This window comes from Podarcis melisellensis, assembly GCF_964234715.1.
Source record: "Podarcis melisellensis genome assembly, chromosome: 12".
Classification (NCBI taxonomy): domain Eukaryota; kingdom Metazoa; phylum Chordata; class Lepidosauria; order Squamata; family Lacertidae; genus Podarcis; species Podarcis melisellensis.
The window spans coordinates 8,618,552-8,641,104 of NC_138544.1; the positions used below are offsets into that span (position 1 = coordinate 8,618,552).

General features: G+C 43.6%; 1 protein-coding gene across 1 annotated transcript in view; it reads right to left on the reverse strand.

The window, feature by feature from the left end:
* ITGA9 (integrin subunit alpha 9) overlaps nucleotides 1–22,553 on the reverse strand; it is a 228,183-nt gene that overhangs the window by 54,677 nt on the left and 150,953 nt on the right. Inside the window, exon 18 of the mRNA XM_081931017.1 lies at nucleotides 19,113–19,263. Coding sequence (XP_081787143.1) covers nucleotides 19,113–19,263 — 151 coding nt within the window. The remainder of the gene's footprint in view (nucleotides 1–19,112; nucleotides 19,264–22,553) is intronic.

Below are 22,553 nucleotides of genomic sequence, written 5' to 3' on the forward strand. Positions count from 1 at the left end.
AGGTCCAGTCATGGCAGACTCTGGGGTTGCAGCGCTCATCTCACTTTACTGCCTGAGGGAGCCGGCGTACAGCTTTCGGGTCATGTGGCCAGCATGACTAAGCCACTTCTGGCGAACCAGAGCAGCGCACAGAAATGCCATTTACCTTCCCGCCAGAGCGGTACCTATTTATCCACTTGCACTTTGACATGCTTTTGAACTGCTAGATTGGCAGGAAAAGGTGCCGAGCAACGGGAGCTCACCCCGTCGTGGAGATTCAAACCGCCAACCTTCTGATTGGCAAGTCCTAGGCTCTGTTGTTTAAGCCACAGTGCCACCTGCGTCCCGTATTTAAGGCTTAATCATTATTAAACGTGAGCAGTTTTGGTTTGAGCAAAACCTATAAAGGATGTAGCTGAATATACTCACTCCTCACATCCAAGGGCCTCCTATTTTCAGAAATTAAAAGACCATCTGAGCAGTTTTAGAAAATGCCTCCATATAATCTTCTCAAGGCTGATCACCATCCAACAGCCTGCTGTGGTTTTCCATGGATGCAATAATATGATGTTTGGTTTCGCTTTAACCTAAACTCCCACATTTCTTCTCATCTAGTATTTTCATTTATATTCTCAGTAGTTTAGCAGAGCTATGGTTACCTTAGGAGAACATGATCCAGATTTTAATTGAAAGAATGCTGCAGAAAAATGTATTGCTGAAGAACACGAACTTCTGTAAGTTATACGCATGCGCACTGCCTGGGACAGTTTAGAACAGGGGTCAGCAAACTTTTTCAGCAGGGGGCCGGTCCACTGTCCCTCAGACCTTGTGGTGGACCAGACTATTTTTTGGGGGGGGGGATGCCCCACAAATAACCCAGAGATGCATTTTAAAGAAAAGCACACCTTCTACTCATGTAAAGACATGCTGATTCCTGGGCTGTCCGGAGGCTAGATTTAGAAGGCGATTGGACCAGATCTGGCCCCCAGGCCTTAGTTTGCCTACCCATGGTTTAGAATCAAATCTTGTTCTGTTGCGCGTGGATCTTGTACAAACAGAGCCATTTGGGGCCAATGAACAAAAAAGAGTGACCATAACTCAGTGGGGGAGCTGATACTTTGCATGGAAAGCATCCTAGCTTTGATACCCAGAAATTCTAGTTTTTTAAAAAAAGGTCGTGGTAACAGTATTGGAGAAGACTTCTGCTATGATCTTGGAGAGTAGACAATACTGGACCCGATGGGAAATTGTCTAACCTGGAATAAGGCAGTTTAAAAGGTAAAGGGACCCCTGACCATTAGGTCCAGTCGTGACTGGCTCTGGGGTTGCGGCGCTCATCTCTCTTTATTGGCCGAGGGAGCCAGCGTACAGCTTCCAGGTCATGTGGCCAGCATGACTAAGCCGCTTCTGGTGAACCAGAGCAGTGCACAGAAATGCCGTTTACCTTCCCGCCAGAGTGGTACCTATTTATCTACTTGCACTTTGACGTGCTTTCGAACTGCTAGGTTGGCAGGAGCAGGGACCGAGCAACAGGAGCTCACCCCATCGCGGGAATTCGAACCGCCGACCTTCTGATCAGCAAGTCCTAGACACATGGTTTAACCTACAGTGCCACCCGTGTCCCCTAAGACAGCTTACTGTGCTCAAAACAACTCAAAGCACTCATGGCAGAGCATCCATGAGGATCAAATAGCACTAGATTAATTAAAAAAACCTAACCAGGCATTAAATCTTTATATTTCTGAAGCACGTTTGCTTTGTTTTCAAATAATAACAACAGCATTTCATGGAAAATTTCAAATAAGGGATTCTCTCTGTATGTCACAAAGTTGTTACAGTGTTGAACCAAGACTGGGAAAACCCGGGCTCAAACTCCTAGTTAATCTAAACACTTCTGTGAGTATTCTTGTAACTAGACCAATTTTCTCAACCAAACGTACCATACAGGTGAAGATAAAATGGAGGGAGGAAAGAACCACAGATTCTGTCCTAAATTACTTGAAGGAAGAGTGGGGTCTAAATTTAATCAATCATTCATTCAAACAGAAGGAAGCCTTGGAACAACATGTTCATTTTACATTGTTAGCTGTCTGAAGATGTGAAAGTACTATGTTTTCACTCTCAAGGCATCTGAAAGGTATTCTCCTGGATCCCTTGCAATAGCAAATAACCTAGAATTATCTGCATCATTTTGAGGACTCCTCAGCTGCATCCTTCAGACTGTGCACTACAGCCATAGCTGAAATGTGTTGTGCTGCTCTTGGTCTAAAGGCAATAGGATTTGTTGAAATAGCCGTGGGGAACACCAGAACTACACCAGGGTTTCCCCAAAACACCTGCACTGTTTATATTTGGCAAAGGGCTGTAGCAAGGTGGTACAGCAGGAGCTCTGCATGCAAAAGATCTCTGGACTTTCCAGGTAGGACAAGGAAAAACTTGTTTCTGAAACCACAAAGGGCTGCTGCCAGTCAGTGAAAAACCTGTGGCCCTCTAAATGTTGTTGGCCGGGGCTAATGGAATTTGGAGTCCAACAACTTGTAGAAGGCCACAGATTACCCATTTCTGGGATGGACAGCTAGGTGGACCAATGGTCTAACTCAGTGTTAGACCCAAACACTGGCCCTCCAACTGTTTTTGGGCTACAACTCCCATCATCCCTAGCTAGCAAGACCAGTGGTCAGGGATGATGGGAATTGTAGTCTGAAAACCACTGGAGACCCAAGTTTGGGAAACATTGGTCTAACTCAAAGTAAAACAGATTTCTATGTCCCTATATACACTTATCTAAGTCTGCTTTGCTCTCCTTCTCCTCTTGTTTTGATCATCTCATGACAGGATGACCATTTCCTTAATACACGTGGGCTTAGCCTGACACTTAAAGGTAAAGGGACCCCTGACCATTAGGTCCAGTCGTGACCGACTCTAGGGTTGTGGCACTCATCTTGCTTTGTTGGCCGAGGGAGCCGGCGTACAGCTTCCAGGTCATGTGGCCAGCATGACTAAGCAGCTTCTGGCTGTTTACCTTGCCGCCGGAGCAGTACCTATTTATCTACTTGCACTTTGGAGTGCTTTCGAACTGCTAGGTTGGCAGAAGTAGGGACCGAGCAACGGGAGCTCACCCCGTCGCGGGGTTCGAACCACCGACCTTCTGATTTGCAAGTCCTAGGCTCTGTGGTTTAACCCACAGCACCACCCACATCCCAGCCTGACACTTAATACTCCTCAATTGACCAGGGAGACTCAACACCTGAGAAGGGTCAGGAACTATAACTTTGGAAGAAAAACAAACTATTTTCTCACTCAGTTGTGTGGCTTGAAGAAATATATGTGAAATAGTGCTGAACACCTGAATGTGCTTTTTTAACTTTAAATACATCAAACCTTACTTGTGCAAAAATACATCTAGGCAGCTCAAAGAAATCCAGCAACACAAACATTAAAAAACTGTATACCGAGAAGAGACATTTCCTGGACAAAATGCAACAGGTTTTTTTTTTTAACTTACATTTTTTGATAAGATCAAACAAGCTGACAGCTATGAACATCCGGAGAGAGGAAGTTCAAAAGACAACTAAAGATAAAGTAACAGCTTCTTCAGAGCGTTTTGTGATGAAACAATGTGCATCCTTTTACATTCCTTGATACAGATTTAAAAGAACAGGATAAAATAAAATGGTAAAATGGTAAAATAAAAAGCTTACACACTTGGGTTTTGTAAAAAGACACTATTTAATTACCCATTCATTAAAATGAATGGCAGGTAATGAAATATCCCTGTTAGATATTATGAGCCCTATTCAAGTGTTCAGCCCAGTGGCGTAGCGTGGGGGGTGCAGGGGGGGCCGGCCGCACCGGGCGCAACATCTGGGGGTTAGGGAAATCCACGGGTTAGGGGGCGCAAATCCATGGGTTAGGGGGCGCAAATTACTTGCCTTGCTCCGGGTGCTGATAACCCACGCTACGCCACTGGTTCAGCCTGATCACATGTGTAGGGAGCTGGGTATGTTTGTCCTGGTCGAGACTTAACCATTCCCTATGCGTGCGGACTGTTCTCCTCTCCCAACCTTCAATCTTTACTACAAAGATATAAAGAGACCTTCTAACTGTGTGTAGCTGAGCACTATTAGAACTCGCCTTGAGATCACGAACCTTGGAAACTCAAAAGTTCCATGTCAAACCAACCCCCTACATTAATAATAATAATAATAATAATTTTTATTTATACCCCACCCTCCCCGGCCAGAGCCAGGCTCAGGTCAGCTAACACCAGTAAAATTACAGTAAAAACATAATGGGGGGGTACCAATTTAAAATACAGGTTAAAATGCAATTTAAAATTCAGCCTCATTTTAAAAGTAGCCCATAGATCAAAACAATAAGGGGAGGGAAACATTAGGGTCAGACGGAGTTCAAACCAAAGACCAGGCAGAACAGCTCTGTCTTGCAGGCCCTGAGGAAAGATGTCAAGTTTTGCAGGGCCCTAGTCTCTTGTGACAGTGTTCCACCAACTTGAGGCCAGTACTGAAAAGTCCCTGGCCCTAGTTGAGACCAATCTAACCACCTTGTGACCTGGGACCTCCAAAATGTTGTCATTTGTGGGCCTTAAGGTCCTCCGTTGGGCATCCCGGGAGAGGCGGTCCCATAGGTACGTGGGTCCTAGGCCGTGTAGGGCTTTAAAGGTCAAAAGCAGCACCTTAAACCTGACCCTGTACTCCACTGGAAGCCAGTGCACTTCGTAAAGCACTGGAGGAACGTGATGTAGCCCACCCCAATGTAGCCCTCCTCAAGATCAAATTGAAATTGTATAGAGCTATGCTGTTCCTCCAAAAAATCTATCACATTTGACAACACTACACATGTGGATATATTTTATTCTACGGTTGGATCCAAGCTTAAGTCAGCGGTTCTTAAGTTAGCGTCAACTAACATGCTCCATTGATTTCAGTGGAGCTGAAGGATGAAGGTCTGGGCCCAACACATCATTTATGAAAGACCTAACATTTTCCAGGAACTGTAAAGGTAAAGGGACCCCTGACCATTAGGTCCAGTTGTGACTGACTCTGGGGTTGTGGCGCTCATCTCGCTTTACTGGCCGAGGGAGCCGGCATACAGCTTCCGGGTCATGTGGCCAGCATGACTAAGCCGCTTCTGGTGAAACCAGAGCAGCACACGGAAACGCTGTTTACCTTCCTGCCGGAGTGGTACCTATTTATCTACTTGCACTTTGAGGTGCTTTCAAACTGCTAGGTTGGCAGGAGCTGGGGATTCGAACTGCCAACCTTCTTATTGGCATGTCCTAGGCTCTGTGGTTTAACCCACAGCGCCACCCATGTCCAGGAACTGTATTAAATGACAACACAATCCCTGTCTGAGAGCTTACAATCCATTAGACATTCTATAAAAGGAAAAGGGAATGGGGGAGGGGTGCCAGGGGGAAACAGATCCAGTCACTATTTCTGCATAATTCACAGAAACACATATGCAACCCTTGTGTCTGATTCACTGTTTTAGGGTTTGTCAGTGCAAGAATCTCCACACTTGTTCTAGGAAGGGGAAGGGAAATTCTAATAAAAAAAAAATAAGGAAAGAATATTTTCTTTGGCACCGGATACAGATTTCCTGCTTTCTTCCATGATCTCATTAGTAAGTGCTGAAGGCACACCCACAACTCCAATTCAGCAAATTCTGGTTTCACATCTTGGAGTCCCTGCTTGTTTGGGGAGGGCTTTTTCAATAGAATTAATTGCAGAAAAGCTCCCCCAAGCCCGCTGCCGCACAGCTGAATCTATTTTTGGATCATGAGATCACAGGTGTTGACTACACAGGAAGTCTCCAAACGAAGGAAAGAAACATCCCTGGGGGGGTTTCAATATAGTTCCTCCCCCTCCGAACTCTCCTCTACCTTTGTAACTGCAACAAGAAACATTAGCACATGGGAAAAGAATCCAGTGTCTAAAATGCTGTAAGTAATGTGTCCAAAGTATGACAGAGAGTGTTAGATCAATCTAAACAAAACCAAAACCAGAAATCCTTGAATCAGCGTGTATATATATATATCTGAAGTCATGCATATGAGAAAGCTGAAGTGGTCTGGCAGGAAGGAGAATATTAGTACAGTTCCATTTGCAAGGAAATCATTTTTAAAAATTAATAATAATCTGCAAACATTTGGAGAATTTTGAAAAATTGTTTGCATTCATTTTCTGAAGTTAAATTAAAGCTTTTATGCAACTTAACTACCAGAACTCAATCTAAGGTTAGATTTAAGACCCAGTTCAGGCTTAACTCCGCATAAGGTTGACCTATCATTTGACACCTTTAGATATGGGAATGCAGAGAGTGAAGGCTATCAAGGACAGTCTTCTTCAAACCTTGCACAGCAGTGATTCACAAGAAGACCACCAATTGCTATGCTAGAAATTTAGAAGCATCCAAACCAAACTTGGGTCTCCATCATCCCTGACCACTGGTCCTGCTAGCTAGAGCTGATGGGAGTTGTAGTCAAAAACAGCTGAAGACCCAAGTTTGTGAAACACTGATCTAAACTGATATAGTGAATACTACTGTTAAGGATTGAGCTCCCAGTGCATTATCAGCACACATTACTTGGGAAAATATATAAACACTCAAACCATCAAGTTCCAAACTGAAAACACAAAAGAGAATTTGCACGGTGAGAAGAGTTTTCTTGCCAACAAGAGTTCAAACAGGTTTTCCTTTCATTTGTGTTGATTTCCCTACACGTTAACTCTTTCTAATTCTGCAATTGGAAAGGAAGTTACTTGAGCTCAATTGCTGTTTAGATGGGCTGGATGTGAAGAATATCCGGCCCTGTCTGTAGACAGGAAGTTCTGGAAATGTGTGTGTGTGTTTTAAAAAAACAGAAATCAAAAGATGCTTGTGAATTTTGCAGAGCAGCTCTGCAGATGCAAGGTTCTGAATTATTGCTCAGGATAAACAACTAAATGTCTCTGTGTTTATCCAAGACAAGCAGCCAAAAACCTTTACGGGTTCTCTCATTGCTGTTTGTAATACTGAATGCCATTTCAACTCAAAGGTGGAGCTACTTCTGGATTTCTCTTTGCATGCTCTCCGGGACATGCTGATGTAAGATTATCATCAGCACAAATACTAGTTCATTTCTACCAAAAAAGGAGAAGTCTGTTCCCTCTGCAAGTCAGGTTCTTGTGATAAAATGCCATTAAAGCTAGAGGATTCTAACAGAGGCTCCCTTAAGAAAGCGCTGGCGAGAGTCTCATTTTGGACTCGCTTGTGTTTTCTCTGTCTTTTGGAATCCTTCTTGGACTTCTTTCCTTTTAAGAGAGACTAAGCTATTATTTCTCCAAAAGACCAAATTTATCACCAAGTCAGTTATCAGGTCAAGGAAGGAATTACATCTGAATCAGCTAAAGAGCAAAGTCTATTTTGGTTTTTCGGTCAAAATGCACAAGGCAAAAACGGAAAGCTTAAAAGAGACTTTCCTCCAGAATAAGTTTTCAGATTAAAGATGGGCGACATCTCGCCAATTTAATAATATATATATATTTAAAGGTTGACTGGTAGAACATTAATGAACATCAGTGCAAGGAACCGAGTGCGATGAGGGAGATGGACAGGAAGATATGTGTGTAGATCCAATTTATGAGCCTGATCCAGTGTGCTTTGCTCCAGCTGTCATACGTCCTATTAGTCTATGGTTACCAAATCTTCAGGGTGGCAGGAGAGGCTATATTATTTATCAATATCCTTCCTAACTTGAACTAGCAAGTTCCTTTATGTAGCAGAGTTACATCCCCCTTTTATATGCACAGCAGATAGCTGGTTGCAGGTTCGTGTGAGCCTCTCACTATTATACAATTCATTCTGTCTCAGACTGAATTGTACGTTCCTGGTAAGTTCCCCTGAATCCCTCTTAAAAGAATAAGGACGCATACTTCTTATTCAAAGTCAATAAAAGAAGTTTACTCACATCAGTTCACAGTTGGATTCCTGAAGACAGACTTAGTTACAAATATGTACATGTGGATCTACCCCATATGGGGGAATAATCCCAGTGCTTCTGCTAGCTGAGAGCTAGCAGAGCAGTCCTAGCTAGAAGCTGGTCAAATGAGGAAGGAAGTAAAAAAGAGAGAGGTGTGCTGCGTGACTCGTCCTTTTGTTACCTGGACGCCCACCTTCTACCACATGCAAAAAGAAGGATGCTCCAGCCAGGAGGGACAGGAAGTTTCAGCTGGCTGGACCACACATTCCCTTGCATGTATCCTCTAGCATTACAAGGAATGTTGTACTTGACTGCCTCTCATGGATCACATCCCACAGAAAGCAGGAACCTGAAAGGGTCTTAAGGAGGAGGTGGCTTCAGTTTCGTAATTGGGCAGAAGGTGAAAAGAGTACTTACCCTGTTTCCCTGAAAGTAAGACATCCCCTGAAAATAAGACCTCCCCGATAATAAGACCTTCCCCGAACATAAGGCCTCCCTGGAATATAAGGCCCCCGAAGCTACTGTAAGGCGTCTAGCACCTCTGGACCATAGCGGCGGGCGCCGCCACACAGCTCACTGATTGGCCGCAGCGCAGCCAGAGCTGTTCAGGCAGTGTGAGGTCTCTTTAAATCAGAGAGCCTGCGCCGCCGCCAAGACAAGCTGTCGCCAGCTGACGGAGTCTGGCTGACTCACAATTAGACAATAAATGTGTACCGTATTCTTCTTCATGGAAAAATAAGACATCCCCTGAAAATAAGACCTAGCGCATCTTTGGGAGCAAAAATTAATATTAGACACTGTCTTATTTTTGGGGAAACAGGGTAGTAGTGGCAATTTGTGGGGGGAGGAAGATGCAGGCGATGCAAAGCAGGTGTACATGGAGGGGAGAGGCATGAACATGGGGAGGGTGGAAGGGGTACCAAGTGGGACTGCAGAATGGAAGAAATGGCCTCAGAAATGGAGTCGGGAAGGTGAACAATGAGGGCAATAGTTGCATTAATTCATTACCTGACCTTCACCCTAAGTTGCTGGGATGGGTTACAGCATTAAAAGCAATGTTAAAAATAATTTATAAAAATCTTGTCGCATGGGGTAGGGAGGAGAAGGTATTGGGGCTTGTGGGGGAATGGCAAGAGGGACGGCAAAGAGCCCCTCGTACGTAAGGTATTCATTCCATTGGTAAGGCAGATAGTTTGTGAGCATCTCAAAATGCACTGCTTTGTAATCACCAGGAAAAAAGAAATCATCAGAATTAAAATCTTACCCTTTTGGTAAATGCAACTGTAACCACAAAAAGTTAATATGGTATGTGTGCTTTGAGTTTTAACAGGAATAGCTGGAAGAAGCTTCAAGAATTGTCTGTCATTCTATAAATTAAAATGAGTAAAAAAAAATGTCACTGAATCCAGGACATGACTTAAACCTTTGCTTCTGGATCAGAAGTGTTATGCTGGAAAAGTGCCACTCTTTTTTTTTTAATCACTTGTATGTACACCTTGCACAGTGAGACACGTAGTGGTGCATTTTTGCATTGGGTCATTTTTACAATGGTTCTCCACCAGTGCGTACACCTGAATTCTATGCCATGAATTAAATAAAGACTGGTGTGATCTCTGGGCTGTTGTCTATGCGGTGTTACTAAAAGCTATTGCCCCAAGATCAGCCTCTCGGTTTGGATTTAGGGAACGTGACATGGAGAGGGAGTGGGGCTATTTTATAAAGAACACAGGGCTGTCACTGAAAATGTCAGCCCCAGGAATTATCTGCATAGTCTGCTCTCCTGTAAAATATATAGCACCAATTGGGAGAATATAGGTGTGGCCAACGAGGCACGTAAATTCATTCAGTTTCATCGACTGGGGTGGGTAGGAAGAAGGTGAGACAATCTATTGTGGCTTATTAACAATTTCAAAGCTCTTGTTCCATAAACACTCTCACACTCACATAGTCCATTCATTCATTAGAATGATATACGGCAAAGTTTTTAAAAGGCAACTGTGTCTTGCTGCCAAGGAAAAGAAACTCCATTTCTTAAGAGCCAAAACTAATACTTCTCACATACTGTGAAAGGCCAGAAAGAAGCCTCTTTACAGAACTTACTTTGTATGGAACAGATCAGACATTGTTTCATAGATTTCATAGAACTATAGAATTGGAAGGGAACTTAGGGTCATCTAGTCCAACCCTCTGAAAAGCAGGAATCTCAATGTCCAGTTTGAAACCTGCTTAGTTTTGAATTAGTCTTTATTTTGCAGAGATCTTTCTTGATTTAAATCCTAACAATTTAATTTTGTATGATCTTCTCCTGTAAATACTGAAAAGGACCAGTTACCAGCACTACACTGATTACATTATGAAAATGAATTTTGCTAATATTAAAATTTAGCTGGCCTTGTTCATGTGTAATGCTAAGACAAACCATGGGTTAGTGAGAATGAACACAGATATATATTTTCAAATAATGCACACTCACTCTTGCATTTAGAAAGTCTTTAAGGGAGGGAGATAGAGCAGCTGACAAACTACTGGAAGCTGAGCTGAAACTTGTCTTTGATTTTGCCAAATCCAGATCTGCAGGCCAGCTCTAACCACTAGACTTCAAAGCCTTTATTGGTGCCCAGAGAAAGACCACAAGAAGTTATCAGAAAATCAATTCACAAGTGAGCTGAAGAGAGAAACAAAGAGTTAAGGGACTAACGTGGGACTGACAAGACCATGGAAAAGGGTGCTGTCAAAATGATATTTAAGATAAATGAGCTTCCTCTGCTTGCCCCTTTAATCTGAGCCTAATCCTTTTAAAACCAGGATATCTGCAACCAGTTACAGTAGATGCAGTAGGTTCTTATATCTGAAGGGCAAACAAATCCCAAGCAGCTGAATTTCTTATATGTATATATAACTTATAACAGCAACTCCCCAGTGAAAAATAAAAAGGAAATAGCAGCTGATCAAGGATGCATTTTCTAGAAATCTAAATGCTACAGATGGGCCATAAATGAACTATATTTTGGAAGATAAATCCCAGTTTTTGGGTTTTTTTTAAAGTAACACTAATTATAGGCAGAGGAATAGGAGATTGCAGTGCTTGAATGAATGACACAGTGATCCTATGCTGTTGCCTTTTTCCTGTATAAATCAGTCTTCAGTTACGGCCAAAATGACTATACATATTAGAAATAAGATGAGGGTTGTTTATGTGTTCGTGTAGAAAACCACCTCCTTCCCTAGAATAAGCTCAGATAAATGAAGGCAACTGCGTGGAGCGTAGAAAAGAACATCCCTTTCCATACGGAGACCACAAATCTTCTTAATTGCACCTTTGAATCTGTTAAATAAAAACCCTTAAATCTCTCCTAAGGAGTAAATGCCTGACCAAATGGAATGAGAGCACGTAAGACGGGAAATCAGGCCTGTTTGTACAAAACAGACATGCCCCAAATTACACGGTGGCATGTCCAACTTGGAAAAGAGACCTTTTTGGAATTACCACAACGAGGATTACGGATTGACCAGAAGTTATGTGTTGTGCATGTGGATGTCATATTGCTATAACATTTCAGGCCAAGTCTTTCTTTATCAGTGTTCTAAGGCCTGGTCTACACAAGGCAGCAGGATGAGGCAGCAAAATAGACTGTACCACTTCAGATTATTTGCAGGCAGATTTTCATTACATGGAACGGGATATTTGCAACTTTTAATATAAAGTGGTACAGTCCATCCTATTTCATTCTGCAGCTTGGTGTACACATACCCTCCAACATTTTTTCAATTAAAATAGGAACGTCCTATTCCATGATTGATTTTATTTATACACACACACACACACACACACACACCCTGCCCATCTGACTGCAGTGCCCCAGTCACTCTGGGTGGCTTCCAACATATATAAAAACATAAAAAACATTAAACATAAGAAACACTTCCCTATATAGGACTGCCTTCAGTTGTATTCTAAAGGCTCCTTGGCTCAGAGGGTCGCAAAAATCCATACCCTCTGATGGAAATAGGGGCGCCCTAAGGAAAAGAGGGGTGTGGTAGAGGGACGTGGGTAGCACTGTGGGTTAAACCACAGAGCCTAGGGCTTGCTGATCAGAAGGTCGGCGGTTCGAATCCCCGAGATGGGGTGACCTCCTGTTGCTCAGTCCCTGCTCCTGCCAACCTAGCAGTTCGAAAGCGTGTCAAAGTGCAAGTAGATAAATAGGTACCACTCTGGCGGGAAGGTAAACGGCGTTTCCGTGTGCTGCTCTGGTTCGCCAGAAGCGGCTTAGTCATGCTGGCCACATGATCCGGAATCTGTACACTGGCTCCCTCGGCCAATAAAGCGAGATGAGCGCCGCAACCCCAGAGTCGGCTGCGACTGGACCTAATGGTCAGGAGTCCCTTTACCTTTAAGGAAAAGCAGGACATTCCGGGAATAGAAACAGGAATGGCTTCTGTAAATCTGGGAACTGTCCTTGGGAAATTGGGACACTTGGCGGGTCTGTTGTACATGAATTAGCCACACACTTCTTCAAAAATACCTGCTGAGACATGGGTTGGGTTTTTTCAGTTGTAGATGTGTCTAATTAAGTCTATCATGCAAAATGCATACGATTTGGAAAAAAGCCAAACTATCTCTCAACTGAGCATCATATTTTATTACTGTGAAGCTACATGTAAGTTTAACCCATTTCTGCCCGCTTCTAATAACTCAGCAGCCTAATGATTCTGCACTGTAACTACATAGTTTTCAGATGGATTTAGTGTCACCTCTGTTAGGCAGATGGGAGACATATGAAAGATAGTATCTAAAATGGGATAGCAAAACAGATACAACTCTTGAAGTTGAATGGCCAAGCATTCAACATTAGGGCTCTAGTACATGTAGCAGCTGCACAAATGGGGGGGGGGATTTTGCTAGGGCAACTTTTTAATTACCTTGCAACATGACATGTTATCAACATAATTATAAAAAGTATCAGTTCTAATCTTAAGAGGCTGACCACTCATTTTAAAATTTGAAGATAACATTTAGAATGTAATAAAAATACTCTGTTCTCGAACACAATCCTATTTAGTTCTGTCCAAAGATACATCCCACACAGTTCCATTGGACTTACTCCCAAGTAAGCAGGTTTGGAATTGCAGTGTCAATGTAGAGCATGATAGCATATGTTTTGATTGATTACAAGGATTACCCATTCTCACAATCTGCCTGCATTTAAAAAATTAATGCATTTTAAAAATCAAATAACTGAATCCACTCTAGGCTGCTATAACTTGAACCATTTACCATCAGGCGATAGCTTTTATTGGAAGCTTTTTCATCACAGAAGGCTCAAAGGTGTTTGTAGCACATATAAATGATACTGTGTTACATGGCCAGACTTAAGCCTAGTTCTTATTGAAGTGGGAACCTGAGGGCAGGGATGATGGAAACTCCTTCACAGAATAACAGTCCTACTCGTGAGAAGACCAGGCAAGAGCAACATCTGGCTTTTGTTAGGAAAAGCGCCCACCTGTACTCTGAAGCCACGGGTTTATCACTTTCATGAGAACTTTAATGTTTGGTTACTTGTTCATGATTGCTTTGAGACAAGAATCCTCCATGAGCTGATAACTGACTGGTTTTTTATCCTGTGGAAACCACAAAGCAACTACTTCCAATGACTGGCCAAACAATGGCTCAGTTCCTCACCTGGGCTACTGGTCCCCTTCCTTGCACTCCAGGTCTTTCCCATCATGATCCCATCTCTCTCTCACACACACACACCCTTCTCGAGATAGCTCCTTTACCCATAACCAAATTCCACTTAAAGGTAAAGGGTAAAGGGACCCCTGATCATTAGGTCCAGTTGTGACCGACTCTGGGGTTGCGGCACTCATCTCACTTTATTGGCCGAGGGAGCCGGCCTACAGATTCCGGGTCATGTGGCCAGCATGACTAAGCCACTTCTGGAGAACCAGAGCAGTGCACGGAAACGCCGTTTACCTTCCCGCTGGAGCGGTACCTATTTATCTACTTGCACTTTGACGTGCTTTCGAACTGCTAGGTGGGCAGGAGCAGGGAGCAAGCAACGGGAGCTCACCCCATTGCGGGGATTCGAACCGTCAACCTTCTGATCGGCAAGCCCTAGGCTCTGTGGTTTAACCCACAGCGCCACCTTCAACCAAATTCCACTTGCCTTCAGATTTGACTTGAAAGACACTATGGTAAATGTCCCATGGACCATCTAACATACTGCTCATCATCTCTGCAACAGGCTTTTGCAAAATGGCAATTTTGGATTCTTTCTGGAGCAGGAACTCATCGTCATTGGCACATATGGACTGAAACACTGCCTCAACGTGCCACTTCACCAATGAGAAAACTGGCCCTAACCAAGTATTCCATCTCTCTTTTGGGTAACCTACTGAGAGTCCACCAAAGGAAAAAGTAGAGCACCCTATCACATTTCCAAAAACAGCCCAAGCTGCTCTGAGTACATTTCACTTTCCCCTTACGAAACTAAGATAGAGAGTCTTAGGGAAGGAGAGTGTGAGAATACTTTATTTTTTAAAATGTTTGTATCTAGGGGGAAAAGAGAGGGGCATTCCCCCCCCCCCATGCTGGCACAAGCCACAAAGATCACGGCAGTGCCATCAATGCTTCAGGCACTAAAATAAAACAGCAGGATTGCTGTTAGGGCACTGGGCACCTCTGGGGAGAAGTCACTGGCCAATGGCTAACCATGGTTTGTGTATCAGGAACCCTCAATAGGCTTGCTCACTTCTCCTCCTCACTCACACTCTTTCCCTCTTCTCTGTTCATCTTTATCAACATGAGAGTCCAATCCACTGCTCAATGCAGCGTCAGCAAAGAATGATGCTACACCATACCTGACAATGCGTATCCAGCCTCTGAGTTCCACTAGGCAGGAACCCAACTTAGCCTTCAGTCAAGGAAGGTTGCTAGTTCAGAACCCAAATTCTAGACCAGAGGTAGGCAACTTTATCCAAGGATGGGCCGGTCAACGGTCTGTCCATCAGGGGATGGGCCGGAGCGTGTGCGCACGTGTGCTCTTCCGGGTCGGAGGAGCGCCCGTGTGCGTGCACACATGCTATGTCTGATGAAATAGCATGGCCACTTCTCCATCCCACACACATGCACACAGGCTATTTCCAGCACACACCCGGGTAGGAGGAGCACCTGTGCACATGCGCACAGGCACCATCAACCAGAAGTTGGTTCCCACACCGCACCAGTAAGAACAGGGGGCGTTGGGTGGGTGGGGGGCGGCAAGGGTTGCCATGGGCTGGTTAGATAAGCCTCGTGGGCCACTACTGGCCCATGGGCCTTAGGTCGCTGACCCCTGTTCTAGACAAAGCAGTGCTTGTAGCCAGGACATAACTAATAAAATAATAATAATAAGGGCGGCTTAAATTCCAGTTAAATGTTAAGTCTGAGTCTGCAACTCTTACAGTTAATATCCTGGGTGACTTCAATAAGCAAATCAGGACTGGGAACATCTCCTTTTTAAAATGTTCTTAACAAGAGGGCAGTTTGCTTTTCAGAACCTGTTCCTACCAAATTGTCTAAATGAGCTAGCAAATGAAAGAGGACAATTACTGAGCAGTCCCTGTCATTAAGGCATATTGATATAGAACATGTAATTGGGTGAGGCCCATTTCCAATATATATAATTATCATACGGTTGGGATTTCAGTTCAGGGTGTCATTTATCTCCAGCACCATCTCAAACTGCCACTCTTAAAAGCAAGCAAAACTCTCTGGTGTGAAAGATGCAGCCCCTTTCTAATAAAAACCGATAAACTTCTAGGTCTGGTTACAAAGAAAATAAGCCCAGAGGTCAATGCCTCCTGTTGCTGCAGAAAAAGGAGAAAGAAGGAGGCCATTAAAAGCTGTCTGTTGTTAATGACCTACAGAGGTCATTAACATTAGGCTCTTTCATTAGAACACAAGCCTGACTTCAAAAGAGTCTAGGATCCCAATTTGCTTGGAAGGGTATCACTGATTTCAGTGAAACTTCCTTCCACAAGACAGTGTCCTGTTGTTTTGAGTAATAACATACTCCAATTGTTAACTACAAAACCAAAGTGTGCAAAGAAGACCAGGAGAACAGCGGAGAAAATCCTTCAAATTAACTCAGCATTCTTTGCTTAACATTTTTCCATTTCTTTGGGTTTATTTTCAAAGGACTCACACCACTACACCTGCCCACCCTCCAAATGTTCTTCTGTTCCAATTGACCATAGGCTGGACTGAGACAAAGCTAGTCACTTAGATACTACAAAAATCAATGACCGATTTGAATCCTACTGATTTCAGTGGAACCTAAGTTGGACTTGTTTTGTATCCAGATCCACTACTATACACTTCTGATACACATTCAAAATGTGTTCTTCTTATACAGTTGTACCTGGAGGTCAAACGGAATCCATTCTGGAAGTCCGTTCGACTTCCAAAACCAAAGCGCAGCTTCTGATTGGCTGCAGGAAGCTCCTGTAGCCAATCAGAAGCCATAGAATCCTCACTGAACATTCGGCTTCCAAAAGAACATTCAAAAACTGGAAACTCACTTTCAGGTTTCGATCGTTCAGCAGCCAATTTGTTCGGGAGCCAAGGCTTTCAAGATCCAAGGTACAACTGTATATTGATCAGTACAGTAGCAACCATCTAAGAGCATAGAAGCATTCTAAATAAAGTGTTTTTTTGTGGGGGAGAGGGGGAAATTTCTTTATTTATGAAATATCCACTGACAACTAACCTTGCAGAACATTTGCCACACAGATGGCCATTTCTAAAATAGCAATGCTAGGACAACTAACCAAATGATGCAAGGTTAATAAGCAGGCACACTTGAAAGAACACCTCAAAAAATCCTCTCTATAATGATGCACAGTTTGAGGGATAATTGTCCCTTAAGCCTATGGAAAGCAATCTTTCAGCCTCTGGCCAAGGCACTGATGCTGGCTGGCTACAGAGCAGTGTGGAAACAAAATAGCTCAATAAATGAAGTCTTTTAAATATCAACGTGCCCTTTCTCACCCCAGTGAAGAGGAACAGGGGGTTTGCCCAGAAATCCCATTAACATGGCTCATGAAATTTCAGAGTCTAAAGGAAATGAGAGCCAGCAACAATAACACTTGCATGGAAAGTAAATGCTACTCTAATAATTACTGAGCCGGGGCATATTTCGTCCTTTAAATCTTACCATTAGATATTCAGTGTCCATGCACCTAATATACATTTTCGGGAGTTTACATAAGCCATTTGAAACAAAGAGCCAATTATTGTCCTCACTTCTCGTAGCTACAATAACCAGATGAAAGCATATTATTTAATCTACTAAGCAGCGCTTAGCAGGCACATGAAAAAACAAACTGGGATGCATGGCAGGTTACTGTATATCAGGAGGGCTATCCGAGGGAGATTATAAACCTGGCAGCCAGGGTGGTCTTGATTCTGAGGTTTACCTCTGCTGAGAATGAATTTCAGGTGGCAATATGGGGGAAAGATGGGCCTTTCCTGCTGGATCGTGTTCATTAACAGAGCAGCTGCTAAAAGTATCCGGGCGAGCTGCTTTTTTCAGGGGAAACGTGCTTTACATAGGACCACTAAACACAACGCCATTATGATGTTGCTGTTGAGGTGGACAGGTCTGCTTGTCTCTAGGGATGCGCTTGCGCAGCAAAAGGAATATGTTGACTGTTTTTTGTTGACTGTTTTTATGTTTTTATGTGTTGAAATGTTGAAAATCAATAAAAAACTTGGAAAAAAAGAAATATGTAAAGTGGGACATGGAAGACACACCATACCTTCACTGATGGGTGGGACCTGTCATAGCTCTCAAGAATCAAGGGAACTTAGAGTCACTTGAAATCACTAAGAGTCAAAGGGGCAATGCTAGCTGCAGATTTGTATCCTTAGTTATCTCACTCAGCTAATGCCTCCTTGCAGCTGAAAAGCAGGGGAGGTTAGCTGAATGAAATAATTAAGAGACAGTAAAGCTTCTCTCCCTCCCCCATTTCTCAATTCGTCATCAAACTTTGGGAGGTTTAATTTAGGTTTTACATTTTGTAAATTGTATAATTTTAGTAAAGGTAAAGGTACCCCTGCCCGTACAGGCCAGTCGTGTCCGACTCTAGGGTTGTGCGCCCATCTCACTTAAGAGGCCGGGAGCCTGCGCTGTCCGCAGACACTTCCGGGTCACGTGGCCAGCGTGACAAGCTGCATCTGGCGAGCCAGCGCAGCACACGGAAACACCGTTTACCTTCCCGCTATAAAGCGGTCCCTATTTATCTACTTGCACCCGGAGGTACTTTCAAACTGCTAGGTTGGCAGACGCTGGGGCCGAGCAACGGGAGCTCACCCCGCCGTGGGGATTCGAACCGCTGACCTGACGATCGGCAAGTCCTAGGCGCTGAGGTTTTACCCACAGCGCCACCCGGATGACAAAAAGAGGGGTGTGTAAGTCTGCTCCCAGACTTTGGAACTCCCTTCCTAGACTGTTTTATTTTGGGAACTGCTTTTTTAAAAAAAGGCTTTCAATAATGCTGTGCTGTTTTTAATATCCCAATACAAGTAGAAAGCTAAAAGCATCTGGGCAATCAAGTGAGAATTCTTTTCGCTCTCGCGATCAAACCAGTGACTGCAAGAATATTAAGAACAGGAAGAAGCTGCAGAAAGCTTCTTCTGCACCGAAGCTTTTATTTGTAAAATAGCTTAATAAAGATAAATAGGAGAGCCAAGCTCCCTTGATTTTACACCCCTAGGACAAATGAAAGCAGTTAAAACTCCGCTAATCTCCATGGCCTGAAACCTAAAATAAATTATTTTATAGAAGTTAACAAAAGGAAAGTTCCTTCTCTTCCTCTTCTTGAGGAACCCCCCAAAAGCCTGGACCCCCCCAAAGAAAAACCTCTCTGGGGGTTCAGGAGGACCCTACTGAGGAATATGGGACAGGGTGTGGGGAGCTGTTGTGAGAGGAGAGAACAGAAAACCTTCTTTCCATGAAGTGGGGGGTCAGAGGTGACTGCGGGGTGTAGGATGAGATGAGAAACTTTCCTTCCATTTCCTTCCATAGTTTATCTTGAAGACCAAGCTCATGACTTCAGATTAACAAAAATACAGCATTGCCTGTCCCCAAGGCTGACCGGCTATTCCTACTTTTTGCCACATTTTGATGAAGAAGAGCTCTCTGGAGAAGTTGAAGGCGACGTTTGTGTCATAGGCATCGTCCCCAATGTTGGAGATGGTGATGTTCAGGGAAACGTTCTTCACGGCTCCCAAAGCCAGATAGGGAGCCCTATCATCCACGCTGTGAACAGAAACGACAACAGGTTAACCCTTTGCTACTCCTTCCCATCTTTTCTCAATTCACAGTAGAGAAACGTGACATCTCACTTAAAAAAACGCAAGCCAAAAGAGTTCTCCTGTTATAGGGAGACAAGAATGAGGTGTCTGGCTCACCTCCTAGTCAGTCACTGTGTGGCCAGGCCAAAAGCATTGCTTGAGACCACAATGCAAATCAGAGATCATATTTCATCCGCCATCAGTGCTTGCTGCAGTTACTGTGCACTGAAATGAATGAGAAAAATGGATTGGCCCCACGTACACCACACTGAACTCACTTGAGGAAGAGGGTTGGATAGTATTGCATACAAACTGAACATTAACCTAAAAACACTGTAACTGCAAGAAAGAAAGCAAAAGAGAATAGACTACATATGTTGTCAATAAAGCAACGTAAGCTATTGTAGACATGATATGCCATTTCACATCACTGCAGCAGCAGCAGCTTGCTTGACTGAGTCAATCATAAGGAGGCTGTGAATATCTGGGATTATTGTGGAGTCTGTAGGAACAAAAAGCAGTAACTGAAAGCACAAGTTGAGGCACTGCTGGACCTTTTGCAGAGAGGTCATGTAGGCAAAAGTGAGCGCTTGCAGATGATGCCTTCTTTGCAGTTCTCTAAATCGGCATCAGAGCCAGGTTTTCTCAACCTTGGATCCCCAGATGTAGTTGGAATACAACTCCCATCCAGTGGTGTCTCATGTTTTTTAAAATAAAATATTTATTAACATTTCATAAGTTATACAAAAACAATAATACAAAAAGAAACACAAACAAAAAGAAATAACAAAAATACAAAACTAAAAACAATTTAAAAAACACATAAAATTCCATTCACTTATTTTCTTATAACTTACTTCCCAGACCTCCTCATACCTCCCCTTTTTGTATTCCAATTCAAGTTGTTAATTCAGCAAATCCTCACCATTAATTTTCACTTAATCTTCGACCTTCCCCCCCCCAATTATCTTAAACATTACAGCTGAAAACCACTTAATTTCTAACCAGCATCATTCTAACATTCATTAATTTTACAATATTTCCCTAGATAGTCCTTAAATTTCTTCCACTCTTCTTCTGCCGACTCTTTTCCCTGATCTCATCCAGTGGTGTCTCAAAGGGGGGCGGGGGGCAGTCCACCTGGGGTGCCGTGTCTGGGGGGGACAAGAAGGCACCCCGTGGGGTGCTCACCCCACCGCCCCTGGGTGCGGCGGCACAAACGGCCATTGCGCCACTGCAGCCACATGTGGAGAATCCTCCGTTCGCTTCTGCAGCCATGAGCAGAGGATTCCGTATGGCGCTTGAGTGGCGCCGACAGCAAATTTGCTATGTACAACGCATGCGTGGTGTCACATGCATGCGCTGTATGTAGTGGCGCTGCACATGTGCCCTACATAGCGATGCCACGAATGCGTCATACGTAGCAACGCCATGCATGTGCCACAAGTAGTGGTGCAACGCATGCGCAGCCGGCGGTTTGCCCCACCTCGGTTTCGGTTAGCCTTCGTTCGCTCCTGCTCCCATCATCCCTGCTGAGAAGGGCCAGCAATCAGCGATGATGGGAGCTGTAGTCCAAACATATCTGGGGACTAAAGGTTGATAACAGATGCATTAGACTGATCCCAGAAGGCCTGAACTGACCAGACTGGGTGTGTGGGGTGGGGACCCTGCCTTGAGTGCCTTTGTCAAAGGGTGTTTATAGCTCATATTTACCTCTATTTTTAAAAAAAATAATTCTGACTGAAGACACAGCTACATGATGCCTGTCCAAATACATGGAACCTCATGCATGGAAGCGTACTGGAGGATAATTGAAGTGCAGAAGCAGCAGGCAGCGAAAGGGTTAAGTACACTCCAAATCACCCTCTTGGTGCTTTTGGTGGGTTTTAACATTTCTAACATTTCATTCATTCATGGAACAGATGTAGTCCTTCCATCAAAAATTGATTTCAAGGCTACTGATAATAACACATCTATTAGAAATACATCCCTCATGTTTTTGTTACATGAGCATCAGTGGTGGCACATGTGGTGAGGAAGAGCCACAGTCATCCTTGTGACATTGGCATTGATGCTGGGCTGCAGTAGTGCACCACCACTAATCCAGTTCTCCCACCACTGCAGCCGCACACCCCCAACCTCACTGCCAGCCCAGTCCCATCAAATTAAGCGCCAGCCCCACCACATGTCAATCAATCTCCTTCCTTGGCATGCAGAGGATACAAAAGTGCATAAATCAAAACATAAAATTGGCGCCTGTTCATAAAAGGAGGTACTTTAAGAGGAAACAATAATCAGGTTAAAAAGTGCCTTTCAAGTCTTGCAGCGACGTAGTTTAATGGCATCTCTCAGAAATGTTGCTACATTCTCTATAATGTCGCACCTATGACCGTTCAGTACAAAGGAAACCCTGGAGAAGTCGGGGCAATTTAACCTTTCTTTCAGCATGGAGTTTAAATATTTATCGTGGATTTTTGCATAAAATGGGCAGTAAATAGAACACCTGCAATGGTTCTGACCTGTTTTGTACTGCAAGGACAATGCCTTTCTGAATATGGAATGCACTGCTACAGGTGCATATGAGTTTGACCAAGAAGACCCTGAGGTTGTAGACATGAGGTTGTAGCCCCAAAGATTGCAAGACTATAACTCCCATCAACCCCAACCTTCTGGCTCAGAATGATGGGATCTGCAGTTCAACAGCATCAGGGGGAGGGGCTACCCCTGACTTTAAAAAATATTATTCCGGTTTAAAAGCATTCGAACTATATATACAATAAACTACTGATCGCCATACATACAGGGAAGCACAGAATTTTTCACCAAGTTAACAATGAATAAGGATCATGGGTCACTGTCTGCAGCTGCTGGTTATCTCGTAGAGTAAAATATATGAAAAATAGGGAATTTTTTAAAGTAGTCATTAAGTACAGCATGTATTCCACCCTTGGGGGGAGGGGGGAGGGGGATTCTTTGGAAAGCACGAACTAAATGTCTGAACTGAAGGAACTGCCATCAGATTCATAGCTTTAGGGTACTTTATTGAAAACCTCATTGGTTTGAGTCTGACAGAGGATTTCTAATCCCCATCACAACAGCAACAGGAGACTGAGCTTAGGCCTTCCTTTCAAGACAGCAGTTTCCTGAGTCATTAAATCTCAGGACATCTGGAATGAATCAGGTACACTTTCAGTAAGAACTGGATTAAGAAAAAGAATCTCTCCATTGGCAAGGGAATTCCTGAGCCCTGTTTGC